This window comes from Argopecten irradians, chromosome 10 (assembly GCF_041381155.1).
Source record: "Argopecten irradians isolate NY chromosome 10, Ai_NY, whole genome shotgun sequence".
NCBI classification, from domain to species: Eukaryota; Metazoa; Mollusca; class Bivalvia; order Pectinida; family Pectinidae; genus Argopecten; species Argopecten irradians.
The window spans coordinates 29574559-29593617 of NC_091143.1; the positions used below are offsets into that span (position 1 = coordinate 29574559).

At 45.3% G+C, this 19059-nt stretch overlaps 1 protein-coding gene across 5 annotated transcripts in view; it reads left to right on the top strand.

Moving 5' to 3' along the window:
* The first annotated feature begins 1103 nt into the window (after positions 1-1103).
* Positions 1104-19059, top strand: part of LOC138333596 (double-stranded RNA-specific adenosine deaminase-like) — a 34917-nt gene continuing 16961 nt past the window's right edge. For 3 of the 5 annotated variants that reach the window (XM_069282064.1, XM_069282066.1, XM_069282067.1), the window contains exons 1-3: positions 3112-3241; positions 18195-18342; positions 18698-18834. In XM_069282064.1, the coding sequence (XP_069138165.1) occupies positions 18271-18342; positions 18698-18834 (209 nt within the window). In that variant the 5' untranslated portion in view covers positions 3112-3241; positions 18195-18270. Of the gene's footprint in view, positions 1214-3111; positions 3242-18194; positions 18343-18697; positions 18835-19059 lie in introns of those variants that run through there. The other 2 variants (XM_069282065.1, XM_069282068.1) reach the window with 2 other exon arrangements.

Sequence of the window (19059 nt, forward strand, 5' to 3'; positions counted from 1 at the left end):
CGTCTCAAAATACACATCGATCTTAAACCTTTTATAACAAACAATTTTAATGCGCCTGATAGAAATTCAGCGAAACTATAAATCAACGTGCTCGATTATAACGAATTTACATGCATAAAGATGATGAACCAAATCAAATTGTTTGCTAATTAATATCTAAACCATGAACTAATTGTTTCGTAAATTGAATTACCAGGCTCCAGGTTCATGAAAGGATCTTAGATTTAAATCTGATCTAGCCAATCAAATATGACGTTGCCATTATGTCATTTATGACGTATACAATTGAGACAGTTTTGGACTTAAATTTGTTTCATGATCCTGAGGCCTGGTCTATTGTTTTTCGTTATAAACCAGTTTGACTAAAAAAACACACATTGATTGTATATTTATCCAGTGCCGGAAAGTGACTCCTTGTAACTTACACATTCTCCAGACTTTCACGTCATCTCTCAGCCTTGACTTTTTAAAGTAGAGCTATATAGTTTCTAGAATACAAAAAACATCAAAAACTTTAAAAAAAAATAATTAAAAAAAGTGAAATCAAGTATCCAAAGTTATTGATTAAAATTGCGTAAGCACTGATTTAGCTGTTGAAGAGCTATGTTAACGGAAAGGTCGTTTTAAAGACGTGGCAGGATTCGAGATGGAATAAAATTGTAGCAACCGAAGAAAATCACTCTGTAGTCAAAACCAGGCAGCTGACCCAAGAAAGAGAACCTTGGTTACATGTTGTGAAGATGATGTCTTTAGTGTTAAATCAATGATCGTCATTATCCTTTTGTTACAAGTTTTTTTATCATTAAAACAATATTTCCAGTTGTCATGTTGTTTTGTGGCTACGGTCATTATTGAAATCATTCTCCATTCACTTCCTTTTAGTTTGATCTATAAATAGCTGAATCTAGCTTCCTCGAATAATGATGAAAAATGAAACGTTTTGGTTGATTGTTTTTTGCGATTCATCATGTACTTTTGACAGCCCAAATTTAATAAAGCAATTTGACTTCCACGGTTTTATTGTGCATGTGAGTAAATAGCTGAGCTGGAAATTTTACAAATAAAAATTACCTATTCAAACGGACATGTGTTGTTACAACCAGATTAATACACACAATCACACGTTTTGTTACATGTGTGTGGGGTTTCTCCGGTCACCGGTAATATGTGCAACGGAGCTCATTGCTTACGGAAACGACACCTGTCTGACTAGGTAACCTGTGGGTTATATTACAGTAACTTCCCTTTATGATAAAGTAATTGTACCTGTGATAAACAGTATCATTGTGTATAGGTACTATGAGTTATATAGATATTATATTTACCTACACAGCAACCTACTTACGCTAAGGGTACTATTAATATCCACGTACACGCCTCTAAATATGATTGTCTGTATTCAATCTCTCGGCATTTTATGTTCATATACATCAAAATCTAACATACTTCCTATCTGTGTATTTTGACAAAGGATCTATCTAGAGTATGTATATTACTATCTACCATACTTCCTTTGTCCTATATCTGTATTCTGATAAAGGAACTATTAATAGTGTACATTACTTTCGAGAAACACACTACACAGTTTTACGAATGAAAACTGGTTTTAGTTTCGTTTTGGACTGATTTTATCTAAATCATAAGTCTGTAAAAACTTCCCTGTATTGTTGATAAACACGAAACTGTGGGTAGGACGAATCGATCAGTTTACATCTGTGTAAATCCCCGATTGAGAATTTTATGTTTTAAGCCGGGGAGGCTTCTTTCAGCTACTATCTATCTAACAGCTATTATATATATATCGGTAGTATAATTATCGTCTGCAATAAATCATCTGTTTTATATTTATTCACTGTACGCAAATATTGGTAAAGCGCGTGGCGAATTACGTATCATATGTTTACACTTCTCCATAATATATGCCCAAACAGACGACATGATGAAGCTCTTTTAACTGTCTCCATATAAACTAATTATTCTATGGGACACATTTTACATTTATAAAAAATATATAAAATGAGTTGTGAGCAACATCGATGTCACCTTTCGGTGGCCAAGTAGTTAATATGTCCCAATATATTATTCAAAGCATTTTTACAACTAAATCCATTATATGTACCATACCTGGACGACAATGATGACAATTACAATTACGTGCATTGTACATTGGTCCATGTGAATGTGTATAATTATAAAGCTACTATAGTATTTATTCCATCTGTTAGAAAGATTCGGAGATAAAACTGCTATGTCTCTAGCACTATTATGATGTTTTATTCAGCTTTGTACAATATATATATATATATATATTTCTACCACAATAGTCAGTGTTATTCAACTCTCAGGGTATCAAATAAACGGTGCATCTGTTGATTAACAATTTGTTTATACCACGTTTGTTTATACCACACGTGGTATAAACTCTGTACGCATTCTGATTGGCTGACACGGTGAATTTTGACCGAACTACGTCTTTCTGAGTGTCGTGTCATCATTTGTCAACGTCATCAATAATCGAGTGACGTCATGCTATGCTGTGATCGCCGCTTGACGCCAAAACTGCTGTTGGAAAGCGTACTTATCCTCGTCGTATTTCTATCCGCTAAAAGCGGATATAATTGTGGTAGAAACAGGTCACACGACTCGTGGTTGTTGGATATGAAATTTATTCCACACTCGTAAGGTTTTTTTTAAAGTTACAAAAGACACTCGCTAAAGCTCGTTTCTTTTGTAACTTTTAAAAAATAACTCACTCGTGTGGAATAAATTCCATATCCAATAGCCACTCGTTGTGTAACCTCTATATATATATGTCTATGCACTGATACTATGACTATGAAGAACAAGAATTGTGATAATGGCTATTGCAGGAAGTGTGATGCCTCTTGACAGAAAAATCAATGATTTGTTTAAACAAGTGATACATCTCAAAAAATGAATATTAGTCGATATATACTGCTAACTGGTCACATGTTTTAACATTATAATGTATTTTTGCGGTAAAAAATTATCAATCATTTTGTCCGATCCCTTTTACACTGAATGGATCATTTTTAAAAAGTAAAACTGAAACTAAAAAACATGTGCTTTCTCATGAATCATTACATAACGGGTTTCCCGAGACTAGAATAAACTATAAATCGATTTTACGGTTGATTTTCATAATCAATGCTTATTTTTCAGGTAGACCCTAGACAGGCTTAAAACGGTGGAAAGCTGATTTATCCTTAGTAAAGTTAAGGTATGTAGATACAGAATCTAGTGTTTAAACCATCAAACAGTGTCAAGTCTTCAGGAACCAACTTGATTATTCGGGTAATATACACGTTTGTGGGCTTGTCAGAACACCAGTAATGCATCATGAAATGTCACATTTGGTTAATTAGTCGTAGTTATGGGCTGATGGCTAACCTGTATTTGAATTTGACCCTTTACGACAGCTGTAATATACGCATTATTCTGTTGATATTTTTTATTGTTTTCACTTTTTGTATACGTATGTTTAAGACATTAAATATAGCTAGACTTTGGTATACAAGTCTTTCTGCACAGCCCATTCAACGATTTCGTTTTAATTACAAATAAACGCAAACCAATTGCTTACTTACAATGTGGGGTTTTGGTAAGGTCCAACAGACTAATGTAATAATGTTTGAATATGTAAACATGATATCATTTTGCCACATATTCCATATTGAGCTTACTGCTAGAAGAATGGCTGAACAATCAAAAGGTTTGACGTGCCTCCCGACGAGTAAACAATCAAAAGGTCTGACGTGCCTCCCGACGAGTAAACAATCAAAAGGTCTGACGTGCCTTCCGACGAGTAAACAATCAAAAGGTCTGACGTGCCTTCCGACGAGTAAACAATCAAAAGGTCTGACGTGCCTCCCGACGAGTAAACAATCAAAAGGTCTGACGTGCCTCCCGACGAGTTAACAATCAAAAGGTCTGACGTGGCTCCCGACGAGTAAACAATCAAAAGGTTTGACGTGGCTCCCGACAAGTAAACAATCAAAAGGTCTGACATGCCTCCCGACGAGTAAACAATCAAAAGGTCTGACGTGGCTCCCGACGAGAAAACAATCAAAAGGTCTGACGTGCCTCCCGACGAGTTAACAATCAAAAGGTCTGACGTGCCTCCCGACGAGTAAACAATCAAAAGGTCTGACGTGCCTCCCGACGAGTAAACAATCAAAAGGTCTGACGTGCCTCCCGACGAGTAAACAATCAAAAGGTCTGACGTGCCTCCCGACGAGTAAACAATCAAAAGGTCTGACGTGGCTCCCGACGAGTAAACAATCAAAAGGTCTGACGTGCCTCCCGACGAGTAAACAATCAAAAGGTCTGACGTGGCTCCCGACGAGTAAACAATCAAAAGGTCTGACGTGCCTCCCGCGAGTAAACAATCAAAAGGTCTGACGTGGCTCCCGACGAGTAAACAATCAAAAGGTCTGACGTGCCTCCCGACGAGTAAACAATCAAAAGGTCTGACGTGCATCCCGACGAGTAAACAATCAAAAGGTCTGACGTGCCTCCCGACGAGTAAACAATCAAAAGGTCTGACGTGCCTCCCGACGAGTAAACAATCAAAAGGTCTGACGTGCCTCCCGACGAGTAAACAATCAAAAGGTCTGACGTGCCTCCCGACGAGTAAACAATCAAAAGGTCTGACGTGCTCCGACGAGTAAACATCCGACGACGAGATAAACAATCAAAAGGTCTGACGTGCCTCCCGACGAGTAAACAATCAAAAGGTCTGACGTGCCTCCCGACGAGTAAACAATCAAAAGGTCTGACGTGCCTCCCGACGAGTAAACAATCAAAAGGTCTGACGTGCCTCCCGACGAGTAAACAATCAAAAGGTCTGACGTGCCTCCCGACGAGTAAACAATCAAAAGGTCTGACGTGCCTCCCGACGAGTAAACAATCAAAAGGTCTGACGTGCCTCCCGACGAGTTAGACAATCAAAGGTCTGACGTGCCTCCCGCCGAGTAAACAATCAAAAGGTCTGACGTGGCTCCCGACGAGTAAACAATCAAAAGGTCTGACGTGCCTCCCGACGAGTAAACAATCAAAAGGTCTGACGTGCCTCCCGACGAGTAAACAATCAAAAGGTCTGACGTGCCTCCCGACGAGTAAACAATCAAAAGGTCTGACGTGCCTCCCGACGAGTAAACAATCAAAAGGTCTGACGTGCCTCCCGACGAGTAAACAATCAAAAGGTCTGACGTGCCTCCCGACGAGTAAACAATCAAAAGGTCTGACGTGGCTCCCGACGAGTAAACAATCAAAAGGTCTGACGTGCCTCCCGACGAGTAAACAATCAAAAGGTCTGACGTGCCTCCCGACGAGTAAACAATCAAAAGGTCTGACGTGGCTCCCGACGAGTAAACAATCAAAAGGTCTGACGTGCCTCCCGACGAGTAAACAATCAAAAGGTCTGACGTGGCTCCCGACGAGTAAACAATCAAAAGGTCTGACGTGCCTCCCGACGAGTAAACAATCAAAAGGTCTGACGTGCCTCCCGACGAGTAAACAATCAAAAGGTCTGACGTGGCTCCCGACGAGTAAACAATCAAAAGGTCTGACGTGCCTCCCGACGAGTAAACAATCAAAAGGTCTGACATGCCTCCCGACGAGTAAACAATCAAAAGGTCTGACGTGCCTCCCGACGAGTAAACAATCAAAAAGGTCTGACGTGCCTCCCGACGAGTAAACAATCAAAAGGTCTGACGTGCCTCCCGACGAGTAAACAATCAAAAGGTCTGACGTGCCTCCCGACGAGTAAACAATCAAAAGGTCTGACGTGCCTCCCGACGAGTAAACAATCAAAAGGTCTGACGTGCCTCCCGACGAGTAAACACAATCAAAAGGTCTGACGTGCCTCCCGCCGAGTAAACAATCAAAAGGTCTGACGTGCCTCCCGACGAGTAAACAATCAAAAGGTCTGACGTGCCTCCCGACGAGTAAACAATCAAAAGGTCTGACGTGCCTCCCGACGAGTAAACAATCAAAAGGTCTGACGTGCCTCCCGACGAGTAAACAATCAAAAGGTCTGACGTGCCTCCCGACGAGTAAACAATCAAAAGGTCTGACGTGCCTCCCGACGAGTAAACAATCAAAAGGTCTGACGTGCCTCCCGACGAGTAAACAATCAAAAGGTCTGACGTGCCTCCCGACGAGTAAACAATCAAAAGGTCTGACGTGCCTCCCGACGAGTAAACAATCAAAAGGTCTGACGTGCCTCCCGACGAGTAAACAATCAAAAGGTCTGACGTGGCTCCCGACGAGTAAACAATCAAAAGGTCTGACGTGCCTCCCGACGAGATAAACAATCAAAAGGTCTGACGTGCCTCCCGACGAGTAAACAATCAAAAGGTCTGACGTGCCTCCCGACGAGTAAACAATCAAAAGGTCTGACGTGCCTCCCGACGAGTAAACAATCAAAAGGTCTGACGTGCCTCCCGACGAGTAAACAATCAAAAGGTCTGACGTGCCTCCCGACGAGTAAACAATCAAAAGGTCTGACGTGCCTCCCGACGAGTAAACAATCAAAAGGTCTGACGTGCCTCCCGACGAGTAAACAATCAAAAGGTCTGACGTGCCTCCCGACGAGTAAACAATCAAAAGGTCTGACGTGCCTCCCGACGAGTAAACAATCAAAAGGTCTGACGTGCCTCCCGACGAGTAAACAATCAAAAGGTCTGACGTGCCTCCCGACGAGTAAACAATCAAAAGGTCTGACGTGCCTCCCGACGAGTAAACAATCAAAAGGTCTGACGTGCCTCCCGACGAGTAAACAATCAAAAGGTCTGACGTGCCTCCCGACGAGTAAACAATCAAAAGGTCTGACGTGCCTCCCGACGAGTAAACAATCAAAAGGTCTGACGTGCCTCCCGACGAGTAAACAATCAAAAGGTCTGACGTGCCTCCCGACGAGTAAACAATCAAAAGGTCTGACGTGCCTCCCGACGAGTAAACAATCAAAAGGTCTGACGTGCCTCCCGACGAGTAAACAATCAAAAGGTCTGACGTGCCTCCCGACGAGTAAACAATCAAAAGGTCTGACGTGCCTCCCGACGAGTAAACAATCAAAAGGTCTGACGTGCCTCCCGACGAGTAAACAATCAAAAGGTCTGACGTGCCTCCCGACGAGTAAACAATCAAAAGGTCTGACGTGCCTCCCGACGAGTAAACAATCAAAAGGTCTGACGTGCCTCCCGACGAGTAAACAATCAAAAGGTCTGACGTGCCTCCCGACGAGTAAACAATCAAAAGGTCTGACGTGCCTCCCGACGAGTAAACAATCAAAAGGTCTGACGTGCCTCCCGACGAGTAAACAATCAAAAGGTCTGACGTGCCTCCCGACGAGTAAACAATCAAAAGGTCTGACGTGCCTCCCGACGAGTAAACAATCAAAAGGTCTGACGTGCCTCCCGACGAGTAAACAATCAAAAGGTCTGACGTGCCTCCCGACGAGTAAACAATCAAAAGGTCTGACGTGCCTCCCGACGAGTAAACAATCAAAAGGTCTGACGTGCCTCCCGACGAGTAAACAATCAAAAGGTCTGACGTGCCTCCCGACGAGTAAACAATCAAAAGGTCTGACGTGCCTCCCGACGAGTAAACAATCAAAAGGTCTGACGTGCCTCCCGACGAGTAAACAATCAAAAGGTCTGACGTGCCTCCCGACGAGTAAACAATCAAAAGGTCTGACGTGCCTCCCGACGAGTAAACAATCAAAAGGTCTGACGTGCCTCCCGACGAGTAAACAATCAAAAGGTCTGACGTGCCTCCCGACGAGTAAACAATCAAAAGGTCTGACGTGCCTCCCGACGAGTAAACAATCAAAAGGTCTGACGTGCCTCCCGACGAGTAAACAATCAAAAGGTCTGACGTGCCTCCCGACGAGTAAACAATCAAAAGGTCTGACGTGCCTCCCGACGAGTAAACAATCAAAAGGTCTGACGTGCCTCCCGACGAGTAAACAATCAAAAGGTCTGACGTGCCTCCCGACGAGTAAACAATCAAAAGGTCTGACGTGCCTCCCGACGAGTAAACAATCAAAAGGTCTGACGTGCCTCCCGACGAGTAAACAATCAAAAGGTCTGACGTGCCTCCCGACGAGTAAACAATCAAAAGGTCTGACGTGCCTCCCGACGAGTAAACAATCAAAAGGTCTGACGTGCCTCCCGACGAGTAAACAATCAAAAGGTCTGACGTGCCTCCCGACGAGTAAACAATCAAAAGGTCTGACGTGCCTCCCGACGAGTAAACAATCAAAAGGTCTGACGTGCCTCCCGACGAGTAAACAATCAAAAGGTCTGACGTGCCTCCCGACGAGTAAACAATCAAAAGGTCTGACGTGCTCCCGACGAGTAAACAATCAAAAGGTCTGACGTGCCTCCCGACGAGTAAACAATCAAAAGGTCTGACGTGCCTCCCGACGAGTAAACAATCAAAAGGTCTGACGTGCCTCCCGACGAGTAAACAATCAAAAGGTCTGACGTGCCTCCCGACGAGTAAACAATCAAAAGGTCTGACGTGCCTCCCGACGAGTAAACAATCAAAAGGTCTGACGTGCCTCCCGACGAGTAAACAATCAAAAGGTCTGACGTGCCTCCCGACGAGTAAACAATCAAAAGGTCTGACGTGCCTCCCGACGAGTAAACAATCAAAAGGTCTGACGTGCCTCCCGACGAGTAAACAATCAAAAGGTCTGACGTGCCTCCCGACGAGTAAACAATCAAAAGGTCTGACGTGCCTCCCGACGAGTAAACAATCAAAAGGTCTGACGTGCCTCCCGACGAGTAAACAATCAAAAGGTCTGACGTGCCTCCCGACGAGTAAACAATCAAAAGGTCTGACGTGCCTCCCGACGAGTAAACAATCAAAAGGTCTGACGTGCCTCCCGACGAGTAAACAATCAAAAGGTCTGACGTGCTCCCGACGAGTAAACAATCAAAAGGTCTGACGTGCCTCCCGACGAGTAAACAATCAAAAGGTCTGACGTGCCTCCCGACGAGTAAACAATCAAAAGGTCTGACGTGCCTCCCGACGAGTAAACAATCAAAAGGTCTGACGTGCCTCCCGACGAGTAAACAATCAAAAGGTCTGACGTGCCTCCCGACGAGTAAACAATCAAAAGGTCTGACGTGCCTCCCGACGAGTAAACAATCAAAAGGTCTGACGTGCCTCCCGACGAGTAAACAATCAAAAGGTCTGACGTGCCTCCCGACGAGTAAACAATCAAAAGGTCTGACATGCCTCCCGACGAGTAAACAATCAAAAGGTCTGACGTGCCTCCCGACGAGTAAACAATCAAAAGGTCTGACGTGCCTCCCGACGAGTAAACAATCAAAAGGTCTGACGTGCCTCCCGACGAGTAAACAATCAAAAGGTCTGACGTGCCTCCCGACTGACTGAGTAAACAATCAAAAGGTCTGACGTGCCTCCCGACGAGTAAACAATCAAAAGGTCTGACGTGCCTCCCGACGAGTAAACAATCAAAAGGTCTGACGTGCCTCCCGACGAGTAAACAATCAAAAGGTCTGACGTGCCTCCCGACGAGTAAACAATCAAAAGGTCTGACGTGCCTCCCGACGAGTAAACAATCAAAAGGTCTGACGTGCCTCCCGACGAGTAAACAATCAAAAGGTCTGACGTGCCTCCCGACGAGTAAACAATCAAAAGGTCTGACGTGCCTCCCGACGAGTAAACAATCAAAAGGTCTGACGTGCCTCCCGACGAGTAAACAATCAAAAGGTCTGACGTGCCTCCCGACGAGTAAACAATCAAAAGGTCTGACGTGCCTCCCGACGAGTAAACAATCAAAAGGTCTGACGTGCCTCCCGACGAGTAAACAATCAAAAGGTCTGACGTGCCTCCCGACGAGTAAACAATCAAAAGGTCTGACGTGCCTCCCGACGAGTAAACAATCAAAAGGTCTGACGTGCCTCCCGACGAGTAAACAATCAAAAGGTCTGACATGCCTCCCGACGAGTAAACAATCAAAAGGTCTGACGTGCCTCCCGACGAGTAAACAATCAAAAGGTCTGACGTGACTCCCGACGAGTAAACAATCAAAAGGTCTGACGTGCCTCCCGACGAGTAAACAATCAAAAGGTCTGACGTGCCTCCCGACGAGTAAACAATCAAAAGGTCTGACGTGCCTCCCGACGAGTAAACAATCAAAAGGTCTGACGTGCCTCCCGACGAGTAAACAATCAAAAGGTCTGACGTGCCTCCCGACGAGTAAACAATCAAAAGGTCTGACGTGCCTCCCGACGAGTAAACAATCAAAAGGTCTGACGTGCCTCCCGACGAGTAAACAATCAAAAGGTCTGACGTGCCTCCCGACGAGTAAACAATCAAAAGGTCTGACGTGCCTCCCGACGAGTAAACAATCAAAAGGTCTGACGTGCCTCCCGACGAGTAAACAATCAAAAGGTCTGACGTGCCTCCCGACGAGTAAACAATCAAAAGGTCTGACGTGCCTCCCGACGAGTAAACAATCAAAAGGTCTGACGTGCCTCCCGACGAGTAAACAATCAAAAGGTCTGACGTGCCTCCCGACGAGTAAACAATCAAAAGGTCTGACGTGCCTCCCGACGAGTAAACAATCAAAAGGTCTGACGTGCCTCCCGACGAGTAAACAATCAAAAGGTCTGACGTGCCTCCCGACGAGTAAACAATCAAAAGGTCTGACGTGCCTCCCGACGAGTAAACAATCAAAAGGTCTGACGTGCCTCCCGACGAGTAAACAATCAAAAGGTCTGACGTGCCTCCCGACGAGTAAACAATCAAAAGGTCTGACGTGCCTCCCGACGAGTAAACAATCAAAAGGTCTGACGTGCCTCCCGACGAGTAAACAATCAAATCTGATGCCTCCGACGAGTAACAACAAAAGGTCTGACGTGCCTCCCGACGAGTAAACAATCAAAAGGTCTGACGTGCCTCCCGACGAGTAAACAATCAAAAGGTCTGACGTGCCTCCCGACGAGTAAACAATCAAAAGGTCTGACGTGCCTCCCGACGAGTAAACAATCAAAAGGTCTGACGTGCCTCCCGACGAGTAAACAATCAAAAGGTCTGACGTGCCTCCCGACGAGTAAACAATCAAAAGGTCTGACGTGCCTCCCGACGAGTAAACAATCAAAAGGTCTGACGTGCTCCCGACGACGAGTAAACAATCAAAAGGTCTGACGTGCCTCCCGACGAGTAAACAATCAAAAGGTCTGACGTGCCTCCCGACGAATAAACAATCAAAAGGTCTGACGTGCCTCCCGACGAGTAAACAATCAAAAGGTCTGACGTGCCTCCCGACGAGTAAACAATCAAAAGGTCTGACGTGCCTCCCGACGAGTAAACAATCAAAAGGTCTGACGTGCCTCCCGACGAGTAAACAATCAAAAGGTCTGACGTGCCTCCCGACGAGTAAACAATCAAAAGGTCTGACGTGCCTCCCGACGAGTAAACAATCAAAAGGTCTGACGTGCCTCCCGACGAGTAAACAATCAAAAGGTCTGACGTGCCTCCCGACGAGTAAACAATCAAAAGGTCTGACGTGCCTCCCGACGAGTAAACAATCAAAAGGTCTGACGTGCCTCCCGACGAGTAAACAATCAAAAGGTCTGACGTGCCTCCCGACGAGTAAACAATCAAAAGGTCTGACGTGCCTCCCGACGAGTAAACAATCAAAAGGTCTGACGTGCCTCCCGACGAGTAAACAATCAAAAGGTCTGACGTGCCTCCCGACGAGTAAACAATCAAAAGGTCTGACGTGCCTCCCGACGAGTAAACAATCAAAAGGTCTGACGTGCCTCCCGACGAGTAAACAATCAAAAGGTCTGACGTGCCTCCCGACGAGTAAACAATCAAAAGGTCTGACGTGCCTCCCGACGAGTAAACAATCAAAAGGTCTGACGTGCCTCCCGACGAGTAAACAATCAAAAGGTCTGACGTGCCTCCCGACGAGTAAACAATCAAAAGGTCTGACGTGCCTCCCGACGAGTAAACAATCAAAAGGTCTGACGTGCTCCCGACGAGTAAACAATCAAAAGGTCTGACGTGCCTCCCGACGAGTAAACAATCAAAAGGTCTGACGTGCCTCCCGACGAGTAAACAATCAAAAGGTCTGACGTGCCTCCCGACGAGTAAACAATCAAAAGGTCTGACGTGCCTCCCGACGAGTAAACAATCAAAAGGTCTGACGTGCCTCCCGACGAGTAAACAATCAAAAGGTCTGACGTGCCTCCCGCCGAGTAAACAATCAAAAGGTCTGACATGGCTCCCGACGAGTAAACAATCAAAAGGTCTGACGTGCCTCCCGACGAGTAAACAATCAAAAGGTCTGACGTGCCTCCCGACGAGTAAACAATCAAAAGGTCTGACGTGCCTCCCGACGAGTAAACAATCAAAAGGTCTGACGTGCCTCCCGACGAGTAAACAATCAAAAGGTCTGACGTGCCTCCCGACGAGTAAACAATCAAAAGGTCTGACGTGCCTCCCGACGAGTAAACAATCAAAAGGTCTGACGTGCCTCCCGACGAGTAAACAATCAAAAGGTCTGACGTGGCTCCCGACGAGTAAACAATCAAAAGGTCTGACGTGCCTCCCACCGAGGAAACAATCAAAAGGTCTGACGTGGCTCCCGACGAGTAAACAATCAAAAGGTCTGACGTGCCTCCCGACGAGTAAACAATCAAAAGGTCTGACGTGCCTCCCGCCGATGAATAAACAATCAAAAGGTCTGACGTGCCTCCCGACGAGTAAACAATCAAAAGGTCTGACGTGCCTCCCGACGAGTAAACAATCAAAAGGTCTGACGTGCCTCCCGACGAGTAAACAATCAAAAGGTCTGACGTGCCTCCCGACGAGTAAACAATCAAAAGGTCTGACGTGCCTCCCGACGAGTAAACAATCAAAAGGTCTGACGTGCCTCCCGACGAGTAAACAATCAAAAGGTCTGACGTGCCTCCCGACGAGTAAACAATCAAAAGGTCTGACGTGCCTCCCGACGAGTAAACAATCAAAAGGTCTGACGTGCCTCCCGACGAGTAAACAATCAAAAGGTCTGACATGCCTCCCGACGAGTAAACAATCAAAAGGTCTGACGTGCCTCCCGACGAGTAAACAATCAAAAGGTCTGACGTGCCTCCCGACGAGTAAACAATCAAAAGGTCTGACGTGCCTCCCGACGAGTAAACAATCAAAAGGTCTGACGTGCCTCCCGAGTAACAATCAAGGTCTGACGTGCCTCCCGACGAGTAAACAATCAAAAGGTCTGACGTGCCTCCCGACGAGTAAACAATCAAAAGGTCTGACGTGCCTCCCGACGAGTAAACAATCAAAAGGTCTGACGTGCCTCCCGACGAGTAAACAATCAAAAGGTCTGACGTGCCTCCCGACGAGTAAACAATCAAAAGGTCTGACGTGGCTCCCGACGAGTAAACAATCAAAAGGTCTGACGTGCCTCCCGACGAGTAAACAATCAAAAGGTCTGACGTGCCTCCCGACGAGTAAACAATCAAAAGGTCTGACGTGCCTCCCGACGAGTAAACAATCAAAAGGTCTGACGTGCCTGACGAGTAAACAATGTCTGACTGCTCCCGACGAGTAAACAATCAAAAGGTCTGACGTGCCTCCCGACGAGTAAACAATCAAAAGGTCTGACGTGCCTCCCGACGAGTAAACAATCAAAAGGTCTGACGTGCCTCCCGACGAGTAAACAATCAAAAGGTCTGACGTGCTCCCGACGAGTAAACAATCAAAAGGTCTGACGTGCCTCCCGACGAGTAAACAATCAAAAGGTCTGACGTGCTCCCGACGAGTAAACAATCAAAAGGTCTGACGTGCCTCCCGACGAGTAAACAATCAAAAGGTCTGACATGCCTCCCGACGAGTAAACAATCAAAAGGTCTGACGTGCCTCCCGACGAGTAAACAATCAAAAGGTCTGACGTGCCTCCCGACGAGTAAACAATCAAAAGGTCTGACGTGCCTCCCGACGAGTAAACAATCAAAAGGTCTGACGTGCCTCCCGACGAGTAAACAATCAAAAGGTCTGACGTGCCTCCCGACGAGTAAACAATCAAAAGGTCTGACGTGCCTCCCGACGAGTAAACAATCAAAAGGTCTGACGTGCCTCCCGACGAGTAAACAATCAAAAGGTCTGACGTGCCTCCCGACGAGTAAACAATCAAAAGGTCTGACGTGCCTCCCGACGAGTAAACAATCAAAAGGTCTGACGTGCCTCCCGACGAGTAAACAATCAAAAGGTCTGACGTGCCTCCCGACGAGTAAACAATCAAAAGGTCTGACGTGCCTCCCGACGAGTAAACAATCAAAAGGTCTGACATGCCTCCCGACGAGTAAACAATCAAAAGGTCTGACGTGCCTCCTGACGAGTAAACAATCAAAAGGTCTGACGTGCCTCCCGACGAGTAAACAATCAAAAGGTCTGACGTGCCTCCCGACGAGTAAACAATCAAAAGGTCTGACGTGCCTCCCGACGAGTAAACAATCAAAAGGTCTGACGTGCCTCCCGACGAGTAAACAATCAAAAGGTCTGACGTGCCTCCCGACGAGTAAACAATCAAAAGGTCTGACGTGCCTCCCGACGAGTAAACAATCAAAAGGTCTGACGTGCCTCCCGACGAGTAAACAATCAAAAGGTCTGACGTGCCTCCCGACGAGTAAACAATCAAAAGGTCTGACGTGCCTCCCGACGAGTAAACAATCAAAAGGTCTGACGTGCCTCCCGACGAGTAAACAATCAAAAGGTCTGACGTGCCTCCCGACGAGTAAACAATCAAAAGGTCTGACGTGCCTCCCGACGAGTAAACAATCAAAAGGTCTGACGTGCCTCCCGACGAGTAAACAATCAAAAGGTCTGACGTGCCTCCCGACGAGTAAACAATCAAAAGGTCTGACGTGCCTCCCGACGAGTAAACAATCAAAAGGTCTGACGTGCCTCCCGACGAGTAAACAATCAAAAGGTCTGACGTGCCTCCCGACGAGTAAACAATCAAAAGGTCTGACGTGCCTCCCGACGAATAAACAATCAAAAGGTCTGACATGCCTCCCGACGAGTAAACAATCAAAAGGTCTGACGTGCCTCCCGACGAGTAAACAATCAAAAGGTCTGACGTGCCTCCCGACGAGTAAACAATCAAAAGGTCTGACGTGCCTCCCGACGAGTAAACAATCAAAAGGTCTGACGTGCCTCCCGACGAGTAAACAATCAAAAGGTCTGACGTGCCTCCCGACGAGTAAACAATCAAAAGGTCTGACGTGCCTCCCGACGAGTAAACAATCAAAAGGTCTGACGTGCCTCCCGACGAGTAAACAATCAAAAGGTCTGACGTGCCTCCCGACGAGTAAACAATCAAAAGGTCTGACGTGCCTCCCGACGAGTAAACAATCAAAAGGTCTGACGTGCTCCCGACAGTAACAATCAAAGGTACGTGCTCCCGACGAGTAAACAATCAAAAGGTCTGACGTGCCTCCCGACGAGTAAACAATCAAAAGGTCTGACGTGCCTCCCGACGAGTAAACAATCAAAAGGTCTGACGTGCCTCCCGACGAGTAAACAATCAAAAGGTCTGACGTGCCTCCCGACGAGTAAACAATCAAAAGGTCTGACGTGCCTCCCGACGAGTAAACAATCAAAAGGTCTGACGTGCCTCCCGACGAGTAAACAATCAAAAGGTCTGACGTGTCTCCCGCCGAGTAAACAATCGAAAGGTCTGACGTGCCTCCCGACGAATAAACAATCAAAAGGTCTGACGTGCCTCCCGATGAATAAACAATCAAAAGGTCTGACGTGCCTCCCGACGAGTAAACAATCAAAACAAGGTCTGACGTGCCTCCCGACGAGTAAACAATCAAAAGGTCTGACGTGCCTCCCGACGAGTAAACAATCAAAAGGTCTGACGTGCCTCCCGACGAGTAAACAATCAAAAGGTCTGACGTGCCTCCCGACGAGTAAACAATCAAAAGGTCTGACGTGCCTCCCGACGAGTAAACAATCAAAAGGTCTGACGTGCCTCCCGACGAGTAAACAATCAAAAGGTCTGACGTGCCTCCCGACGAGTAAACAATCAAAAGGTCTGACGTGCCTCCCGACGAGTAAACAATCAAAAGGTCTGACGTGCCTCCCGACGAGTAAACAATCAAAAGGTCTGACGTGCCTCCCGACGAGTAAACAATCAAAAGGTCTGACGTGCCTCCCGACGAGTAAACAATCAAAAGGTCTGACGTGCCTCCCGACGAGTAAACAATCAAAAGGTCTGACGTGCCTCCCGACGAGTAAACAATCAAAAGGTCTGACGTGCCTCCCGACGAGTAAACAATCAAAAGGTCTGACGTGCCTCCCGACGAGTAAACAATCAAAAGGTCTGACGTGCCTCCCGACGAGTAAACAATCAAAAGGTCTGACGTGCCTCCCGACGAGTAAACAATCAAAAGGTCTGACGTGCCTCCCGACGAGTAAACAATCAAAAGGTCTGACGTGCCTCCCGACGAGTAAACAATCAAAAGGTCTGACGTGCCTCCCGACGAGTAAACAATCAAAAGGTCTGACGTGCCTCCCGACGAGTAAACAATCAAAAGGTCTGACGTGCCTCCCGACGAGTAAACAATCAAAAGGTCTGACGTGCCTCCCGACGAGTAAACAATCAAAAGGTCTGACGTGCCTCCCGACGAGTAAACAATCAAAAGGTCTGACGTGCCTCCCGACGAGTAAACAATCAAAAGGTCTGACGTGCCTCCCGACGAGTAAACAATCAAAAGGTCTGACGTGCCTCCCGACGAGTAAACAATCAAAAGGTCTGACGTGCCTCCCGACGAGTAAACAATCAAAAGGTCTGACGTGCCTCCCGACGAGTAAACAATCAAAAGGTCTGACGTGCCTCCCGATGAATAAACAATCAAAAGGTCTGACGTGCCTCCCGACGAGTAAACAATCAAAAGGTCTGACGTGCCTCTTGACGAGTAAACAATCAAAAGGTCTGACGTGCCTCCCGACGAGTAAACAATCAAAAGGTCTGACGTGCCTCCCGACGAGTAAACAATCAAAAGGTCTGACTGCCTCCGACGAGTAAACAATCAAAAGGTCTGACGTGCCTCCCGACGAGTAAACAATCAAAAGGTCTGACGTGCCTCTTGATGAATAAACAATCAAAAGGTCTGACGTGCCTCCCGACGATAAACAATCAAAAGGTCTGACGTGCCTCCCGATGAATAAACAATCAAAAGGTCTGACGTGCCTCCCGACGAGTAAACAATCGAAAGGTCTGACGTGCCTCCCGCCGAGTAAACAATCGAAAGGTCTGACGTGCCTCCCGACGAGTAAACAATCGAAAGGTCTGACGTGCCTCCCGCCGAGTAAACAATCAAAAGGTCTGACGTGCCTCCCGACGAGTAAACAATCGAAAGGTCTGACGTGCCTCCCGCCAAGTAAACAATCAAAAGGTCTGACGTGCCTCCCGACGAGTAAACAATCGAAAGGTCTGACGTGCCTCCCGCCGAGTAAACAATCAAAAGGTCTGACGTGGCCAGGCGTCGTGGTAGGAATCATTAGCTTACTTTATGATAAAGATATATATAATGACTGTTGATAAGTTGTTTAGATATCTATATCATTAAAACATAGGATTTTAATCAGGTATTACTATTAAGATTCCTTAGTTATAATTCCGTCTGATGCTTCCAGTTATGGTCATGTGTGTACATCAGTGTCAGATATTTCTGAAATATTTTGTCTCAATTCTTATTTTGAAAATGATTTACTAACGATTCATTTCAAATATTAGTAATATGTGCGAAAAATTTTTAAATTGATCATCTCTTTGGTAAATAAAACGATTTAAGTTTTTTTCAAGTTTAAGAATTTATCCATACGTTCTACATCTTCATTTTCTGGTTTTTAGATAAAACCGTGATAATTTATTTTTAATCATTAGTTTTTATTGGCATTTTAATTTTAACTTGCAAATGCTTTCATTTACTTTGTTTTGTTAAAGGAATTAAGACTTTGGTATACAAATCTTTCAGAACAGAACGCTATTAGCGATTTCGTTTTGATTACAAAACAAAAACTATTTGTTTACTAATAATGTGAGGATGGAACACGGTCTACTAGACTTTAGAAAAAGTTTGAATTCTTAAATGCTGTAATTTGTTCCTCAGATTCCATTTTGCTGCTTACCTTGGTGACACGAAATAAGCTACAGGGACAGGAAGCAGTAAAAAGTCTGCTAAAAGAATGGCAGCGAAAGCGTCTCTCGACTTGTGTCAAAGTAAACAATCAAAAGGTCTGATGTGGCCAGGCGTCATGGTAAGAGTCATTAGCTTTCTTCTTAAAAGTAAAAGTAATACGTATGATGAAAGTTGATTAGTTGTTTGAATAACTGTATCAGTCGAATAATTTCAACTCACATGAATACATCTTGTATTTTTATATTTTTGTTTATTTTTTGCATATCAAAATATGTTTACTAAATCGTGAACTTGATAGGGATTCGCTAGCAGAATGTGCCTGTTTTAAGCTGTATCCCTCTTTCTGATCTTAAGACAAAATCAATTATTTCATAAAATAATTTCGAATATTAAATTTACGAAGGAAATGCCACAAATATTCCATGTTACATTATATTTAAAATTAGTTATGATGATTTTATTTTTTTCTACAGACGCCTATCATCCTGAACGCGGAAGAATGTCGCACTGGACATCAGCCAGTCACTTGTCTTCATAACTTCGCACAGAAGTATGGTTTACCACTAAGCTTCCAATTCAATGAAGATTCTGGCCCTGGCCGTGAAATAACGTACGTATAAATGAGAGTAGTTTTATACTAGTTTGGGATTGTACTTGTGTAAATATCACACTGAGAACACACGATCAGACTGTGATCTGAACCCGAAACCTACAAAATGAGTATTATTGATAGAGCTTCCTGCTTGCCGCTGATCGGAAGTTCCTCAAAACTCTGCGATCGACCCGTATTTGGGTATTTATCTGCGGGGACCTCAGAACACTACTAGGTACCAAT